Here is a 13,797-nt window from a genome sequence, read left to right on the forward strand (position 1 = left end):
GGAGGCGGCCACATGTTGTTCTCTCTCATCTATTTTTCTATCTCTCTCTCTAAAAAAAAATCAGTAAAGAAAAACAATAAAGGCCCTGGCCGGTTTGGTTCAGCGGTTAGAGCGTCATGCGGTCCAGAGAAACCCGGGTCCGGTTCCCGCTAAGGGTATGTGCTTCGGTTGCAGTTTGTCCCCGGCCCTGGTTGGCCATGCGGGTGGCAGCCACTCGATGTGTCCCTTTCACGTCGATGTTTCTCTCTCTCTGTCTGTTCCTCTCTCTCCCTCCCACTCTACCTGAACAAAAAATGGAAAAGTGTCCTCAGGTGAGGATAAAAAAAAAAAAAAAAAAACAATAAAGAAGTAACCAAATCCTGCCCAAATTCAGGGTGCTGGCTGGGAAAGGCCTTTTTCTGCACCCGAAAGAGGTGGAAAAGAGAGGGTGCATACTTTGGATAAATGTAGTCACACCTCTAGGATGTGGCCATGTTTGCAAAGACCTGTATAAGAAGCAAAGAGGCAAGGGCCTGTGGTGTCTGGCGAGGAGACGACAGCCATTCGCATGCTGACAGGATCTTACATGTAAGGTAGTGTCCTGTGTCCCACCCAGGGGGGCACCCCAGCCACTCTAATCTCAAGTTGGAGAATGCCCCCAGAACACCCGGATGTGCACTCAACTTTCCTCGACCCCACAGCCTTCCCGCCAAGCCGTCATCCAATCAGAAAGCGCCACATTCCATGGGTCAAGCAACAGCCAATCAGAAACTGGATTCTAGGCCTCGGTCTGCTCGAGGCACTCTGGACCAATAGCTGCCTGGGCATTGGCGGGCCTATAAGGGGCAGCGTGCGCAGTGCGGAGGTGGCAGTTGGGCGCGCGTGGTGGTTGTGGACCGTTTTGTTCCATTAGTGGAGTCGGGTAGCGGCAGAGCTCACCATGGTAAGGCCCTGGGGCTGGGTGGGGGTGCTGTAGGCCTGGCGCGCTTTGGCAGGACCCCGGAAACCAGCAACCTGTGGACGCCCAGGCGGGAGTGTGGACGAAGCCCGCCACGTGAGGCATCAGACAAAGAGACCCTGGGAACCCGGGAGCGGCCATAGGTGGGGAGATGAGGCTGGGCAGGGCGAGCGAAAGCCGGCCCGGAGGCACCATGAGGCTTGGAGGACCCCAGGATGGGCACATGAGGACGCTGGCTCGTTCTGAGTTTGTGCACCTAGAGGGTAGCGGTGATCCCCAGCACGGGAATAGCTAGGGTGAAGAGGGGTTGGCAAGGGAAGGCAGCTCACCCTGCCGTAAAGAGCCAAGATGGCAGCCGGGTTGTTGGATGGCATGGACTCGTCTCTGAGAGGACAAACCACAATGTGGGATTCCTGAAGACTGGAGAGCAGTTCTCTAACTTCCTGGTCTCAGGATTTCTCTACACTTGTCCCACTAGAAATTAAAACAGAACTATGAAAGTTCTCACTTTTTTTTTTTACTCACTTTAAAGGAACACGTGAACATAAGTAACAAATATCTAAGTCTGAACAGCCAGTTTGTCATTTCTTTCGAGTACAAATAGCATTTCATGAAAAAAGCAGCTTGTTCACAGTTGGCACCTCAAAAACACGGGTTTTTTGTCAGGTCAGCTGTATTTCATCATGAGCACAAGTACTTTATATGTACTTTCTGTTTTGTCAGAGTACAAAATGTAGAGATTTAATAAAATTAATAGTTTTCTTCATCATGTTCTTAAGTGAAAAATGAAACTGGCCTCCTTTTTCTTCCTTTTTATACCAAGTGCATAAGGGTGAAGATTCCAATGACCACTTTGTTTTTTTTTTTCTTTATTGATTTTGGAGAGGGGGAGAGAGAAAGACATTGATGAGGGAGAACATTCATTGGTCGCCTCCTGCATGCCCCCCACTGGGGATCTGTCCCACAACCTGGGCATGTGCCCTGACTGGGAATGGAACCGGTAATCTCTTGGTGCATGGGTCGATGCTCAGCCACTGAGCCACACCAGCTGGGCTCCAATAACCACTTTGTACAGTTTGGTTCCAGTAGCCTGATTTGTGCTCAGGAGCCAACAGTTTACCCATCTTCATATTTTTGTTGGATGACATAGTTCACTAATTATCCAGAAGCTTCAACTTCCTGCCACCAAATATGCAAACACATCTTTCTGCTCTCCTCCTTCCTTTATATTATAATAAAGTTGTGCTTCTTGTCAATGATCCATTGCTACATTACATCAATCTTTGATGCTTGTGTAACAGAAAACAGGACTTCAGGTTCTTGGGGTTGTACACTAGAATTTAGGGTGGGTGAAACACCTCATATTTCATTTGCTCTATGTATTTGTAGAGATGTATCTAAAATTTAGTAAGTGGCCCTGGCCAGTTTGGCTAAGCAGTTAGAGTGTCAGCCCACGAACCAGAGAGGCCCAGGTTCAGTTCCCGCTAAGGGCATGTACCTCGATTGTGGTTTGTCCTGGTGCCTGTTGGGGTCATGTGGGTGGCAACCAGTCAATGTGTCTCTCTCACATGGATGTTTCTCTCTTTCTTCCTCCCTCTCTCCCTCCCACTCTGTCTGAAGATAAATGCAAAAATGTCCTCGGGTGAGGATTAAAAAAGAAATTTATTTTTTCTTTATTGATTTTTAGAGAGAGATGGAAACATTGATGAGAGAACATCGATTGGCCGCCTCCTGCATGCCCTCCACTAAGGATTGGGCCCACAACCTGGGCATGTGCCCTGAGAGGGAATCAAACCAGTGACCTCTGGGTGCGGGAGTCGACACTCAACCACTGAGCCACACCAGCCAGGCTTGAGGGAGAATCTTTTAAAAGGATAGTTCAAAAGCCCAACGTTTGTGATTCTAGGAGCCATTAACTCCTCGGCTTCAAGTGGTCAGGGGAGAGAATGGTTACTAGAAGTTGAGAGGGTAGCTTTATGAAGAAGGCTGACTGCTGAAAGTTTGTGGTCTCAATAAACTGACTCAACCCATGGCAGTGTGACTGAGAGGGCACCCAGGGAGTCAGACCCTGACTACCCCTTATTCTAACCTCCTGGTCTCTGCCTGCTGCCTAACATTGGTTAAAGCAATGAGCAAAAAAATCCTTTGATGCAGTCCATATGGGTCAGCCTTCTGCAGCACAGAACTGGATGGAGAACAGAAGGTAGATCTAGAGGGGCAAATAGAAGACACAAGCACAGAGAATGATGACCAGTGCTTGGACCATAGTGGCCTCTGTCCTGGTCCACTTTCCCTTCCCCAACTCCATTACATTTTATCTTATCTTTTGGTCAGGACACAAAAACCACTGTCCTTCAGAGAATTACTGTCACTATCTGTAATGCGGATTTTACTACTGACATTATGTGGTTTCCAAGTTATAAAATAACCTAACTTTTGTATACTAGAAAACACTTAGGTTCTGGGACTCTAGCGCTTAGCTAGGTGGTTTATAGTACCTCATTTTTCACAGGGATAAGTGGGTCACGTAAGCCTCGGGGGAAATAACATTTGAGAAAGCCTTAGACACTCTTAAGTACATATATATTAAATTATATTTTGCATGCCATATAGTGACAATTGCCTTGAGAACTAATGGGTCTCAAATTTATGTTCTGTTCCCCAGCGCGAATGCATTTCTATCCATGTGGGGCAGGCCGGTGTCCAGATCGGCAATGCCTGCTGGGAATTATACTGCCTTGAACATGGAATTCAGCCTGATGGGCAAATGCCAAGTGACAAAACCATTGGTGGTGGGGATGACTCGTTCAACACGTTCTTCAGCGAGACTGGGGCTGGCAAGCATGTGCCCAGAGCAGTGTTTGTGGACCTGGAGCCCACTGTGGTCGGTAGGTATTCTGGCAAATTAGGGCAGCTTCCAGGGGAGCCAGGAGAGCCTTCCTAAATCCCCATAGGTGCTTTTTGGAATTCCTCTGCAGAAGGATGGAGAGACACACAGACAGGTATGTCTGTGATCGTGTTAGATGGGAAACTGAAAGGCTAGTGCTTGAAATGTGGGGCTTAGGCTCCTGATTTAGGAAAACCTAACACAGACAAAAGCTGCTGTGCAAGGAGTAAGCTGGGCTCATGACAGATTCATCCATGATTGCCTCAGCCCCAGGCAGGTAGGTGGTCTTGTAGACCCAGCCTGCAGGGTGCCTGGACACGCATCCATCCTTCTGTGCACTCTACAGGCTGGTGCTTGAGAGTTTTGACCTGCATTTCAGACACAGAAAGTGGAGGACATTTATTGGGTTCCTCCAGATTAGATGCCTGAGGTAGTTTCCAAGGAGAGCTACAAAGAGAGCATGTGTCAGTGGTCATCAAGGAGATGACAGAATGTCACCCTAAAGTCTGAGACACAGGCCACATAGACGCCCTGATAGGACCACTTGGCAAAAATCATGCTGATATAGTGACTGTCCAGTATGAAGGGTTTTTAAAATTCTAACTTTTGGTGTGAAAGAAATATGCATATGTAGTATTGCCTGTCTGCAGGGGTGAGAGCTCTGTTCTCTTCTTTAGGAACCGGTCATGCTGGTATTTGTGCCATGGGTTGAGTTTACCTCCCTAGAGCCATAGATTGCAGATGTGCTCTGTGTCTTACAGACTCCCAGTGATACACTGATGCTGTTGACCTACAAGGAACAGCATGTGCTTGGTGAATTGAACGGTCCCCAAATCTGAGCATGCTGGTGAGTTAACAATCGTCCTTAAAGGCCATGACACATGTGTCCTCTTTGTAGATGAAGTGCGCACAGGGACCTACAGGCAGCTCTTCCACCCGGAACAGCTGATCACTGGGAAGGAAGATGCGGCCAATAATTACGCCAGGGGCCATTACACCATCGGCAAGGAGATTGTCGACCTGGTCCTGGACCGGATCCGCAAACTGGTAAGAAGAGCGCTGGGAAACCTCTAGAAGAGCTCTAGGGTCATTTTGGCAAAACCCAGGCCAATTCGTGAACCCGTGTCTTCCTTTCTGGTGTGACTGTGGTGCGTCCATACATGTTTAGTATCTGCTTCGCCTCACCTCTAAGTGTGATGCGTGTTCCCTGGGCATGAATGGAATCCATTTGATCTTGTGGAGGCAAAGAGAAGTGACCTAGGCTTGTTGGAGGTTGGCAGTGTGGCTTTGACAGGCGTTGCTCATGGTGTCTGCTCTCTCTCAGGCGGATCTGTGCACGGGGCTGCAGGGCTTCCTCATCTTCCACAGTTTCGGAGGCGGCACTGGCTCTGGGTTTGCATCTCTGCTTATGGAACGGCTCTCGGTCGACTACGGCAAGAAGTCCAAGCTCGAATTTGCCATTTACCCAGCCCCCCAGGTGTCCACGGCCGTGGTGGAGCCCTACAACTCCATCCTGACCACCCACACGACCCTGGAACATTCCGACTGTGCCTTCATGGTGGACAACGAAGCCATCTATGACATATGTCGGCGCAACCTGGACATCGAGCGGCCCACGTACACCAACCTCAATCGTCTGATTGGGCAGATCGTGTCCTCCATCACGGCCTCCCTGCGCTTCGACGGGGCCCTGAACGTGGACTTGACGGAATTCCAGACCAACCTGGTCCCGTACCCCCGCATCCACTTCCCCCTGGCCACCTACGCCCCAGTCATCTCAGCCGAGAAGGCCTACCACGAGCAGCTGTCTGTGGCCGAGATCACCAATGCCTGCTTCGAGCCGGCCAACCAGATGGTCAAGTGCGACCCTCGCCATGGCAAGTACATGGCCTGCTGCATGTTGTACCGGGGTGACGTGGTCCCAAAAGACGTCAACGCGGCCATCGCCACCATCAAGACCAAGCGCACCATCCAGTTTGTGGATTGGTGCCCAACGGGATTTAAGGTAGGACTGGGTGATAACGAGTGGTTTTACCTTTCAGCCTGCAGCAGACCCTGCGATAGGATGCTGCCCTTGTGGAGAATACCCCGTTTCTCGGCAGCTAGGATGTTGGTCATCAGTTAGTGTACCAGAGTGGTAATTTATCTAGTAGTGTCTTTTTTTATTTTTTGTATCCTCACCCGAGGACATTTTTCCATTTTTTTGTTCAGGTAGAGTGGGAGGGAGAGAGAGAGAGAGAAACATCGATGTGAAAGGAACACATCGAGTGGCTGCCACCCGCACGACCGACCAGGGCCGGGGACAAACTGCAACCGAGGTACATGCCTTTAGCGGGAACCGAACCCGGGTCTCTCAGGACCGCAGGTCAACGCTCTAACCGCTAAGCCAAACTGGCCAGGGCTCTAGTGGTGTCTTTTAACTTCCTGCCAAGGTCAACACACTGTCTGTGGTGAGAAAATTTTTTTTACCGAACAGGAAGTTTTCTGAAGGATCTGTGTTGCCATTTGGGTGGTGAAATTAAAGTGGAAAATGTAGGTTGGCCTTAGAAATGAGTATTTTTTCTTATAATAGAAATTTTCTTAAAATAGAAACTTTTAAAAAATAGAAATGTAGATATTTCCTGGGCACTTTGCCAATACATGTGGGTATTTGGAATTGGGGCATTATTAAAAACTCACTCCAGCGTACTTGGAAGCCAAATAATAGAATGTTAGATTCTAGATCTATTGTGATTACCATGCTAAGTGCTTTTTCATGCTTGGGTTCATTAATTTTGTGCCGTCTTTAAGTCCTTGTTCACAATTGGTTTTCTGCATTAGATAAAGCTGTAGACCCCACATTTGTAAGACCTCATGAGTACTGAGGTGTTTGGGGAATTGCAAGTTTCAGGATCATGCCAGAATGAAAATGACAGGTAGCAGAAATATATGTCATCTTGTTCTCATTTAGAATGGTTGTAGCTTGCCTCTGACTACATATAAGTTGTTGAAGCTATCTAGCTCTCTGTCAGCCCCACTTTATGACACTGTGAGGCAGATAGTCTTTGAGGAAGTAAAATCAATTTAAAATGACTCACACAAAAAAAATAATCATTAAATCTTACATAAGTTTTCAGACCTTACAGATTTTAGGTAGGAGTTGAAACCTTCCAAGTTTTTTTTTTTTATCCTCAACTGAGGACATTTTTTTTTTTTTTGCATCTATCTTCAGATAGAGCTGGAGGGAGAGAGAGAAACATTGATGCGAGAACACATCTAGTGGTCACCACCCACACGACCCCTACTGGGGCTGGGGACAAACTGCAACCAAGGTATGTGCCCCTAGTGGGAACCGAACCTGGGACTCTCTAGTCCATGGGCTGACACTCTAACCGCTGAGCTAAACTGGCCAGGGCCATTCCAAGTCCTTGAGCGGAGGAAAATTTGTCTGTCACTTTGAAATTGAAAAGGACATACAAGACAGCCTTAGCTGGGAGGCACTGTGGGAGGTTTTATGCCCTGCGCCCAGGTTCCTGTGAGCCAGTAGGAAGGCCAGGCAGTGAGGAGGTGCAGGAAGTCAAAGCTTCTACTGTCCCCAGAAAAGACAGTTTAACCTTAGAGGGACCATGTTGAATTACCATTCCTTTCAAAGTTCTTCATCAGTCTGAGTTTAATTTCACCATGTTTATTAACAGCCATTTGCTCGGGGAGATGGTCTTTTTGAGGAATCTTCCATGTTTAAATATGTTTAGCTTTTTATTTAAAAAATGTACATATGTGGCAAAGTATTAAAACAGTGAAGAAGGCTGAAAAACTAGTCTTCTCCTTCCCCAGAGCTTTGTCCTTAAAGTGATGTTCTGTGCATATTCAAGGTGTATTGTGCCTCTTGCTATTTGGGTGATGTTGACAGAAAGAGCCTAGCAACATGGGCAAAGGATGCACATTCTTTTCACACAGGTGGCCAGCTAGAACAGGAAGCTCGCAGTATTCCCCCTTGTGAGGGGCCAGTTGGCCTGGCCTTAGAACTGTAAGACCTCTTGATCAGGGTCAGAACCCCCTGTGTCCTTCTCCCTGCCCCTCCCAACTCTTCTGGAGTCTGGTGTGCTTGGGCTGCTGCTATCTGCTCACCAGAACAGACAGGCGACCACCTCAGCATACTCCCTGGCATTTGTCTTCTTCCAGCATGATGTTCCCTAAGTTGTCCAAGGCTGTAGTCTGCTTATTACTCTTATAGATATTTCTAAGCATACATAGAATCCAACTTGCTTTTCTTTTTTAATTTTTTTTTTTTAATCCTTATCCAACACATTTTTGCATTCATCTTCAGATAGAGTAGGAGGGAAAGAGGGAGGAAGAGAGAGAAAAACATTGACGCTAGAGAGACACATCGAGTGGTTGCCACTCACATGACCACAACCAGGGCCACCGTCAAACTGCAACGGAGGTACATGCCCTTAGCAGAAACCGAAACCAGGACTCTCCTGTCCGCGGGCCGACACTCTAACCGTTGAGCCAAACCCGCCAGGGCCAACTTGCGTTTCTTTTTACCAAGTATACAATATACCTTTGACATATTTATATGCCAGAACATATTCTCATTCTTTTTCATAATCGTAAATAGTGTTTCACTGTATGGGAGTATAATAACTAGTTCCCTATGATGGACATTTGTTTCTAGTTTTGTCATTACAAACAGTGCTTTAAATGAAATAGAAATTTTCATATATGTAGCTTTGTAAATTCAAAAAGTGAAAATACATTGTTGGCCCTGGCCAGATAGCTCAGTTGGTTAGAGTGTTGTCCCAATATGCCAAGGTTGCTGGTTTGATTCCCAGTCAGGGCACATACAAGAATCAACTGATGGCCCTGGCCGGTTTGGCTCAGCGGTTAGAGCATTGGCCCAAAGACCAAAGAATCGCAGGTTTGATTCCAGTCAAGGGCATGTACCTCGGTTGCAGTTCGGTCCCAGGCCCTGGTCGGGGTTGTGTGGGAGGCAACCAATTGATGTGTCTCTTTCATATCTATGTGTGTCTCTCTCTCCTCTCTCTACTTTCTCTCCCCTCTCCTTTTTTCTCCCTCTCACTCTACCGATAAATGGAAAAAATACCTCAGGTGAGGATTAAAAAAAAAAATCAAATGATGACCCTGACCAGTGTGGGTCAGTGGTTAGAGCACTGGCCCATGCACAGAAGGGTCTCAGGTTTGATTCTCAGTTAAGGGCATGTACCTGGATTGCAGGTTTGATCCCTGGCTCTGGTCTAGGTGCTTTTGGGAGGTAACCAATCGATATGTCTCTCTCACATCAGTGTTTGTCTCCTCCCCCCCTTCTAAAAAAAAAAAAACAATGGAAAAAATATCCTCTGGTGAGGATTAACAAAAAGAAAAAAAGAATATTTCAATGAATGCACATATGTGAAACCATAAATGTTTCTCCCTCCCCCTTCCTCTTTCTAAAATCAGTCAATCAGCCCTGGGCCAGTTTTGCTCAGCAGTTAGAGCGTCACCCCGCCGACCAATGAATCCCAGGTTTGATTCCAGTCAAGGGCACATCCCTCGGTTGTGGTTCAAACCCGAGGCAACCAGTCTGTGTGGCTCTATCACATCGATGTTTCTCTCTGTCTGGTCTCTCTCCCTCCCTCTCACTTTGTCTGATGATAAATGGAAAAATATCCTCAGGTGAGGAATAAAAAAATATAAAATTCTAAAAAAAAATAAATGCCGTGTCTAATTGGCTCTAGATGGACGTTTGACTATTGAATGTCCTGAGAGATTAGACTGCTGTCAGACATAGCCCATGGACATGTACATGGTCATAGTAAAATGGAACTTCCAGATTATAAACAGTGGAAGATAGAAGGGACACCTATTAGAAACTGTACAGGAGAAGTTGGCTGCACGAGGGCTAAGTGATCTGTGGGGCCGCAATGAAGCTTGGAGATAACATGAGTGGCTTTGCAAATAATGTTTCCTTTGTTGGTGCATTATTAAAAGGATTCACACGGGGATTTGCTGCATTTGTGGTAGCTGTAGGAGTTGAATATTACCTGGAGTCCCAAAATAAAGATAAGAAGCATCACTGAAGATAATATCTGGAAGTATCTTAGTGACTTAACTCTCTTATAAAAATAAGATTTCTTCACTGTAGCCTACTCATCTGCATGTCCCTTAAAGAATACTGGTAAGATTTAATAAAGAATATGTGTACCAAAATAAAAAATAAAAAGAAAATCAATAAAAGAAATGTGTAAAAAGTACATGATCAAAGGATATTAAATGTTGATAGATACTGCCAAAAACTAAAGTACCAATTGCCATAGGGCATCATTTAAACCGGGCCCCAGCTCCACTTTTGAAAAACAGCTACCATTTCTGAGATCATAATATAAACTTCACTCTATTTTCCCCCTTCTCTGGCAGGTGGGCATCAACTACCAGCCCCCAACTGTCGTCCCTGGGGGAGACCTGGCCAAGGTGCAGCGGGCTGTGTGTATGCTGAGCAACACCACCGCCATTGCTGAGGCCTGGGCCCGCCTGGACCATAAGTTCGACCTCATGTATGCTAAGCGAGCCTTTGTGCACTGGTATGTGGGGGAGGGCATGGAGGAAGGGGAGTTCTCCGAGGCCCGGGAGGATCTAGCAGCTCTGGAGAAAGATTATGAAGAGGTGGGCGTGGATTCGGTGGAAGCAGAGGCTGAAGAAGGGGAAGAATACTGATTGGGAGAGTTGTGCTGGCATCCGTCCCTTTGTATCCCGCCCCACAATAACATTACAAGATGTTTACCTATTAAAGTTTCTGTATTGAGGCATCATCTGTCCCTTGTGCTGCACTTTGACAACATACAGATATCTGCCTTTTTCCAAGTGGATTTGTAGGGGGGAAAACGCCTCCCCTCAAACGGAAAAAAATAAGCATGTCTGATGTTTAGTTACCGCATTACTCCCAGAAAGACGGCTTCAAACAACACGGCAGAGGGAATTAGGGAAAAGTAATTCAATTATTTTAAATTGAAACATTCTTAAATCCTTTGTTCCATACTTCGTGTTCTTTGAAAAATGGAATAGTAACCCTGTTTTTTCTAAGCTGTGGAGTGGGCTGTTTTCACCCTTAGTCTTGTGGGAGGGGTCAGGGAGGCAGCCCCGCCCAACACAAACCCAGTTTCTGACCTCCCTTTCCAGGAAGGCCTTCAGCTTTTCCATTTCAGGTCCCTGCCGGCAGTCGCTAGCATAGAACTTCCCATCACATTTTCCCGCCTTTCCCATTAGAGGCACCTCTCCAGAAGTCGTGAACACTGGTTTTTGTCAGGTTTGAACTCGCATCCCTGCCCCTCTTCTTGCCGTTTAAGTTTATTCTCTTGCAGTGGGGGCCTCCCGAGACGACCTGCATGGTCGGGCCCCACTGCACTACCGGTCTGCAGCCAGTAGTAAGCCCCGAAAAGACAAAGGAGAGGCGCCTACTTTGCGAAGGCGAAGACGTCCAGAGTGCTTAGGACAACGCGCGTACTGCGTTGGCCCTACGTTCCCACGGCTTCCGGGACCCGCCCCGCCCCCCGGACGAACGCCCTGGGCTTCCCAGTCTCTATGGTACCAACTTCCGTCGCTAGCCACACCTCGCGAGACTCCGCGGCTCAGCAATGGCGAGACCATGAATGCCGCCGACGGAAGTCAGGAGAAGAGGCTGGGACGGGGTTCGGGCGAGATCAAGCTGTGGGAGATTCGGCAGGACAGGGCCGCCTGAAGGGAAGCGGCGGCTGGGGGCTCGATGCCTCTACGGGCCCAGACAGCCATCCGCGACCAAGCTCCCGCCTCTTCCCCAGATGCCGCGTCACTGCTCCGCCGCCGGCTGCTCTACACGGGATACGCGCGAGACGCGCAATCGCGGCATCTCCTTCCACAGGTCAGCGCGCGTGCGTGCTGCCTCACGAAGGTTAACGTGCGCATGTGCAGTTTTGCTGGCGTGAAGCCACTATTGCGCATGCGCTTTCTTTGGTTGCGGGCGAGGCTTGAACTTGTGGGTGGGAGTGGGTGAAGGGAGAGGTCCAGGTGGGACTGAGTCCGGACCAGAAAGGAAGGACGCACGTCCACCACTCTTCTCTGCCCCGCGACTCTTGCTAGATGATGCCGAGCAAGTTGCACGTGTTTTTGAGTCCTCAGTTTCCTCGTCTGTGCCCGGGTGGACGGTGCTTCTCTGGTAGGGTTTAAGGGAGGTCTGGCAGCATGTGCAGGGCCATCTCTTCCCATCTTGGGAGCATTGGCAGCATGGCCCCATGGTTTCAGGCAGCCTGGGGCTCACAGGTTTGTGGCTCTACAGACTTCCCAAAAAGGACAACCCAAGGCGAGGCTTGTGGCTGGCCAACTGCCAGAGGCTGGACCCCAGCGGCCAGGGCCTATGGGACCCAGCATCCGAGTACATCTACTTCTGCTCCAAACACTTTGAGGAAAACTGCTTTGAGCTGGTGGGAATCAGGTGAGTCTCCTTGCTAGCCACCCTTGGGGCATCTGTAGGGCCCAATGAGGACATCCTTGAAGCACCTGGCACGAGAACAGGCAGACCTGGTTTCAGAGATGGCTGCCTCTTCTCAGCTCTGTACCTGTTTTATCTTCTGACAGATGAGGACAATAAGACCCACCCCCTCAGGATGACTATCTCAGTGACACAAGAGAAGAACATTAGTTTTTCCAGCAGGTGTTCCTTAGAACCCCAGTTCTCCCATCAAGTCCACAAATTAAATAATTCTTTTTGACTGATCAAGCCAGTTGTGGTGGAGCCTTTCCATGCACTTTAACTTTGAAGAGTCCTGCAGGGAAGAGATTGGTGTAACTCTAACTTGGCATTCCCCAAACTGTTTGCTTGCGCTGGAGAGCCTGCTCTGGGGTGCTGGAGGGCATGCTGACTCTGAGCCCCTACTGGTCAGCTGTGGGTGGCAGTGCTTGTTCTCCATCTCATCCAGGCTGCTTTCCCCCACAGTGGGTACCACAGGCTAAAGGAGGGAGCAGTTCCCACGATATTTGAGTCTTTCTCCAAGTTGCGCCGGACAACCAAGACCAAGGGGCACAGTTACCCACATGGTCCCCCTGATGTCAGTCGGCTACGGCGATGCAGGAAGCGGTATGTGCTACGGGTGGGGAGAGGTGACCCCCTCACTCCAATTTTGAGGGACTGGGCTTTAGAGTGTCTACCAAAAGACATTGTGGACAGGGTCCTAAACCTGTGGAGCAGACTGACACTCCTATTCAGGGTGGCTGGTGAATTGGGGTTTGGCAAGCCCTTAGCCTGACCTGTCAGTCTCGCTGCCCACAGCTGCTCTGAAGGCCGAGGGCCCACAACTCCTTTTTCACTGCCTCCACCTGCTGAGGTCACCTGCTTTCCTGTGGAAGAGGCCTCTGCACCTGCTGCTTTACCTGCCTCCCCCACTGGGAGGCTGGAGCCTGGCCTTAGCAACCCCTTCTCAGACCTCCTGGGGCCTCTGGGTGCCCAAGCGGATGAAGCAGGCTGCAGTGCCCAGCCTTCACCAGAGCGGCAGCCATCCCCTCTTGAGCCACGGCCTGTCTCACCCTCAGCCTACATGCTGCGCCTCCCACCACCTGCTGGAGCCTACATCCAGAATGAGCACAGCTACCAGGTGGGCAGTGCCCTGCTCTGGAAGCGTCGGGCTGAGGCTGCACTTGATGCCCTGGACAAGGCCCAGCGCCAGCTGCAGGCCTGCAAGCGGCGGGAGCAGCGGCTGCGGCTGCGGCTGACTAAGCTACAGCAGGAGAGGGCGCGAGAGAAGCGGGCACAGGCAGATGCCCGCCAGACTCTAAAGGAGCATGTGCAGGACTTTGCCATGCAGCTGAGCAGCAGCATGACCTGAATGAGGGGCCACTGGATCCAAAGCTGTCTGAGGGGCTGCCCTCCAGGGCTCCAGCCTCTTCGTCAGAATCCAACTGGAAAGGAACCTGATCTGGGCTGCATCCACCAGACCTACTAGATGCCATAATAAAGTGGATTCTAGGA

The 13,797-nt window shown here is 49.1% G+C and overlaps 2 protein-coding genes and 1 pseudogene across 2 annotated transcripts; all 3 read left to right on the forward strand.

Annotated features, from left to right (window-relative positions):
• Nucleotides 1-904: 904 nt before the first annotated feature.
• LOC118640027 (tubulin alpha-3 chain) lies at nucleotides 905-10,602 on the forward strand. Its single transcript, XM_036276802.1, has 5 exons — nucleotides 905-922; nucleotides 3,603-3,825; nucleotides 4,723-4,871; nucleotides 5,149-5,829; nucleotides 10,221-10,602. Exons 1-5 carry the CDS (start codon nucleotides 920-922, stop codon nucleotides 10,515-10,517), a joined length of 1,353 nt encoding a protein of 450 aa, XP_036132695.1. The 5' UTR covers nucleotides 905-919; the 3' UTR covers nucleotides 10,518-10,602.
• On the forward strand, nucleotides 6,678-9,884 carry LOC118640295 (annotated as a pseudogene).
• Nucleotides 10,603-11,395: 793 nt separating the features above from the next.
• On the forward strand, nucleotides 11,396-13,795 carry THAP7 (THAP domain containing 7). The gene is made up of 4 exons (XM_036276800.1): nucleotides 11,396-11,697; nucleotides 12,112-12,267; nucleotides 12,769-12,909; nucleotides 13,102-13,795. Exons 1-4 carry the CDS (start codon nucleotides 11,450-11,452, stop codon nucleotides 13,652-13,654), a joined length of 1,098 nt encoding a protein of 365 aa, XP_036132693.1. The 5' UTR covers nucleotides 11,396-11,449; the 3' UTR covers nucleotides 13,655-13,795.
• The last annotated feature ends 2 nt before the right edge of the window (nucleotides 13,796-13,797 follow it).

The sequence above is a fragment of the Molossus molossus genome, unplaced genomic scaffold (assembly GCF_014108415.1).
Source record: "Molossus molossus isolate mMolMol1 unplaced genomic scaffold, mMolMol1.p scaffold_m16_p_22, whole genome shotgun sequence".
NCBI lineage: Eukaryota > Metazoa > Chordata > Mammalia > Chiroptera > Molossidae > Molossus > Molossus molossus.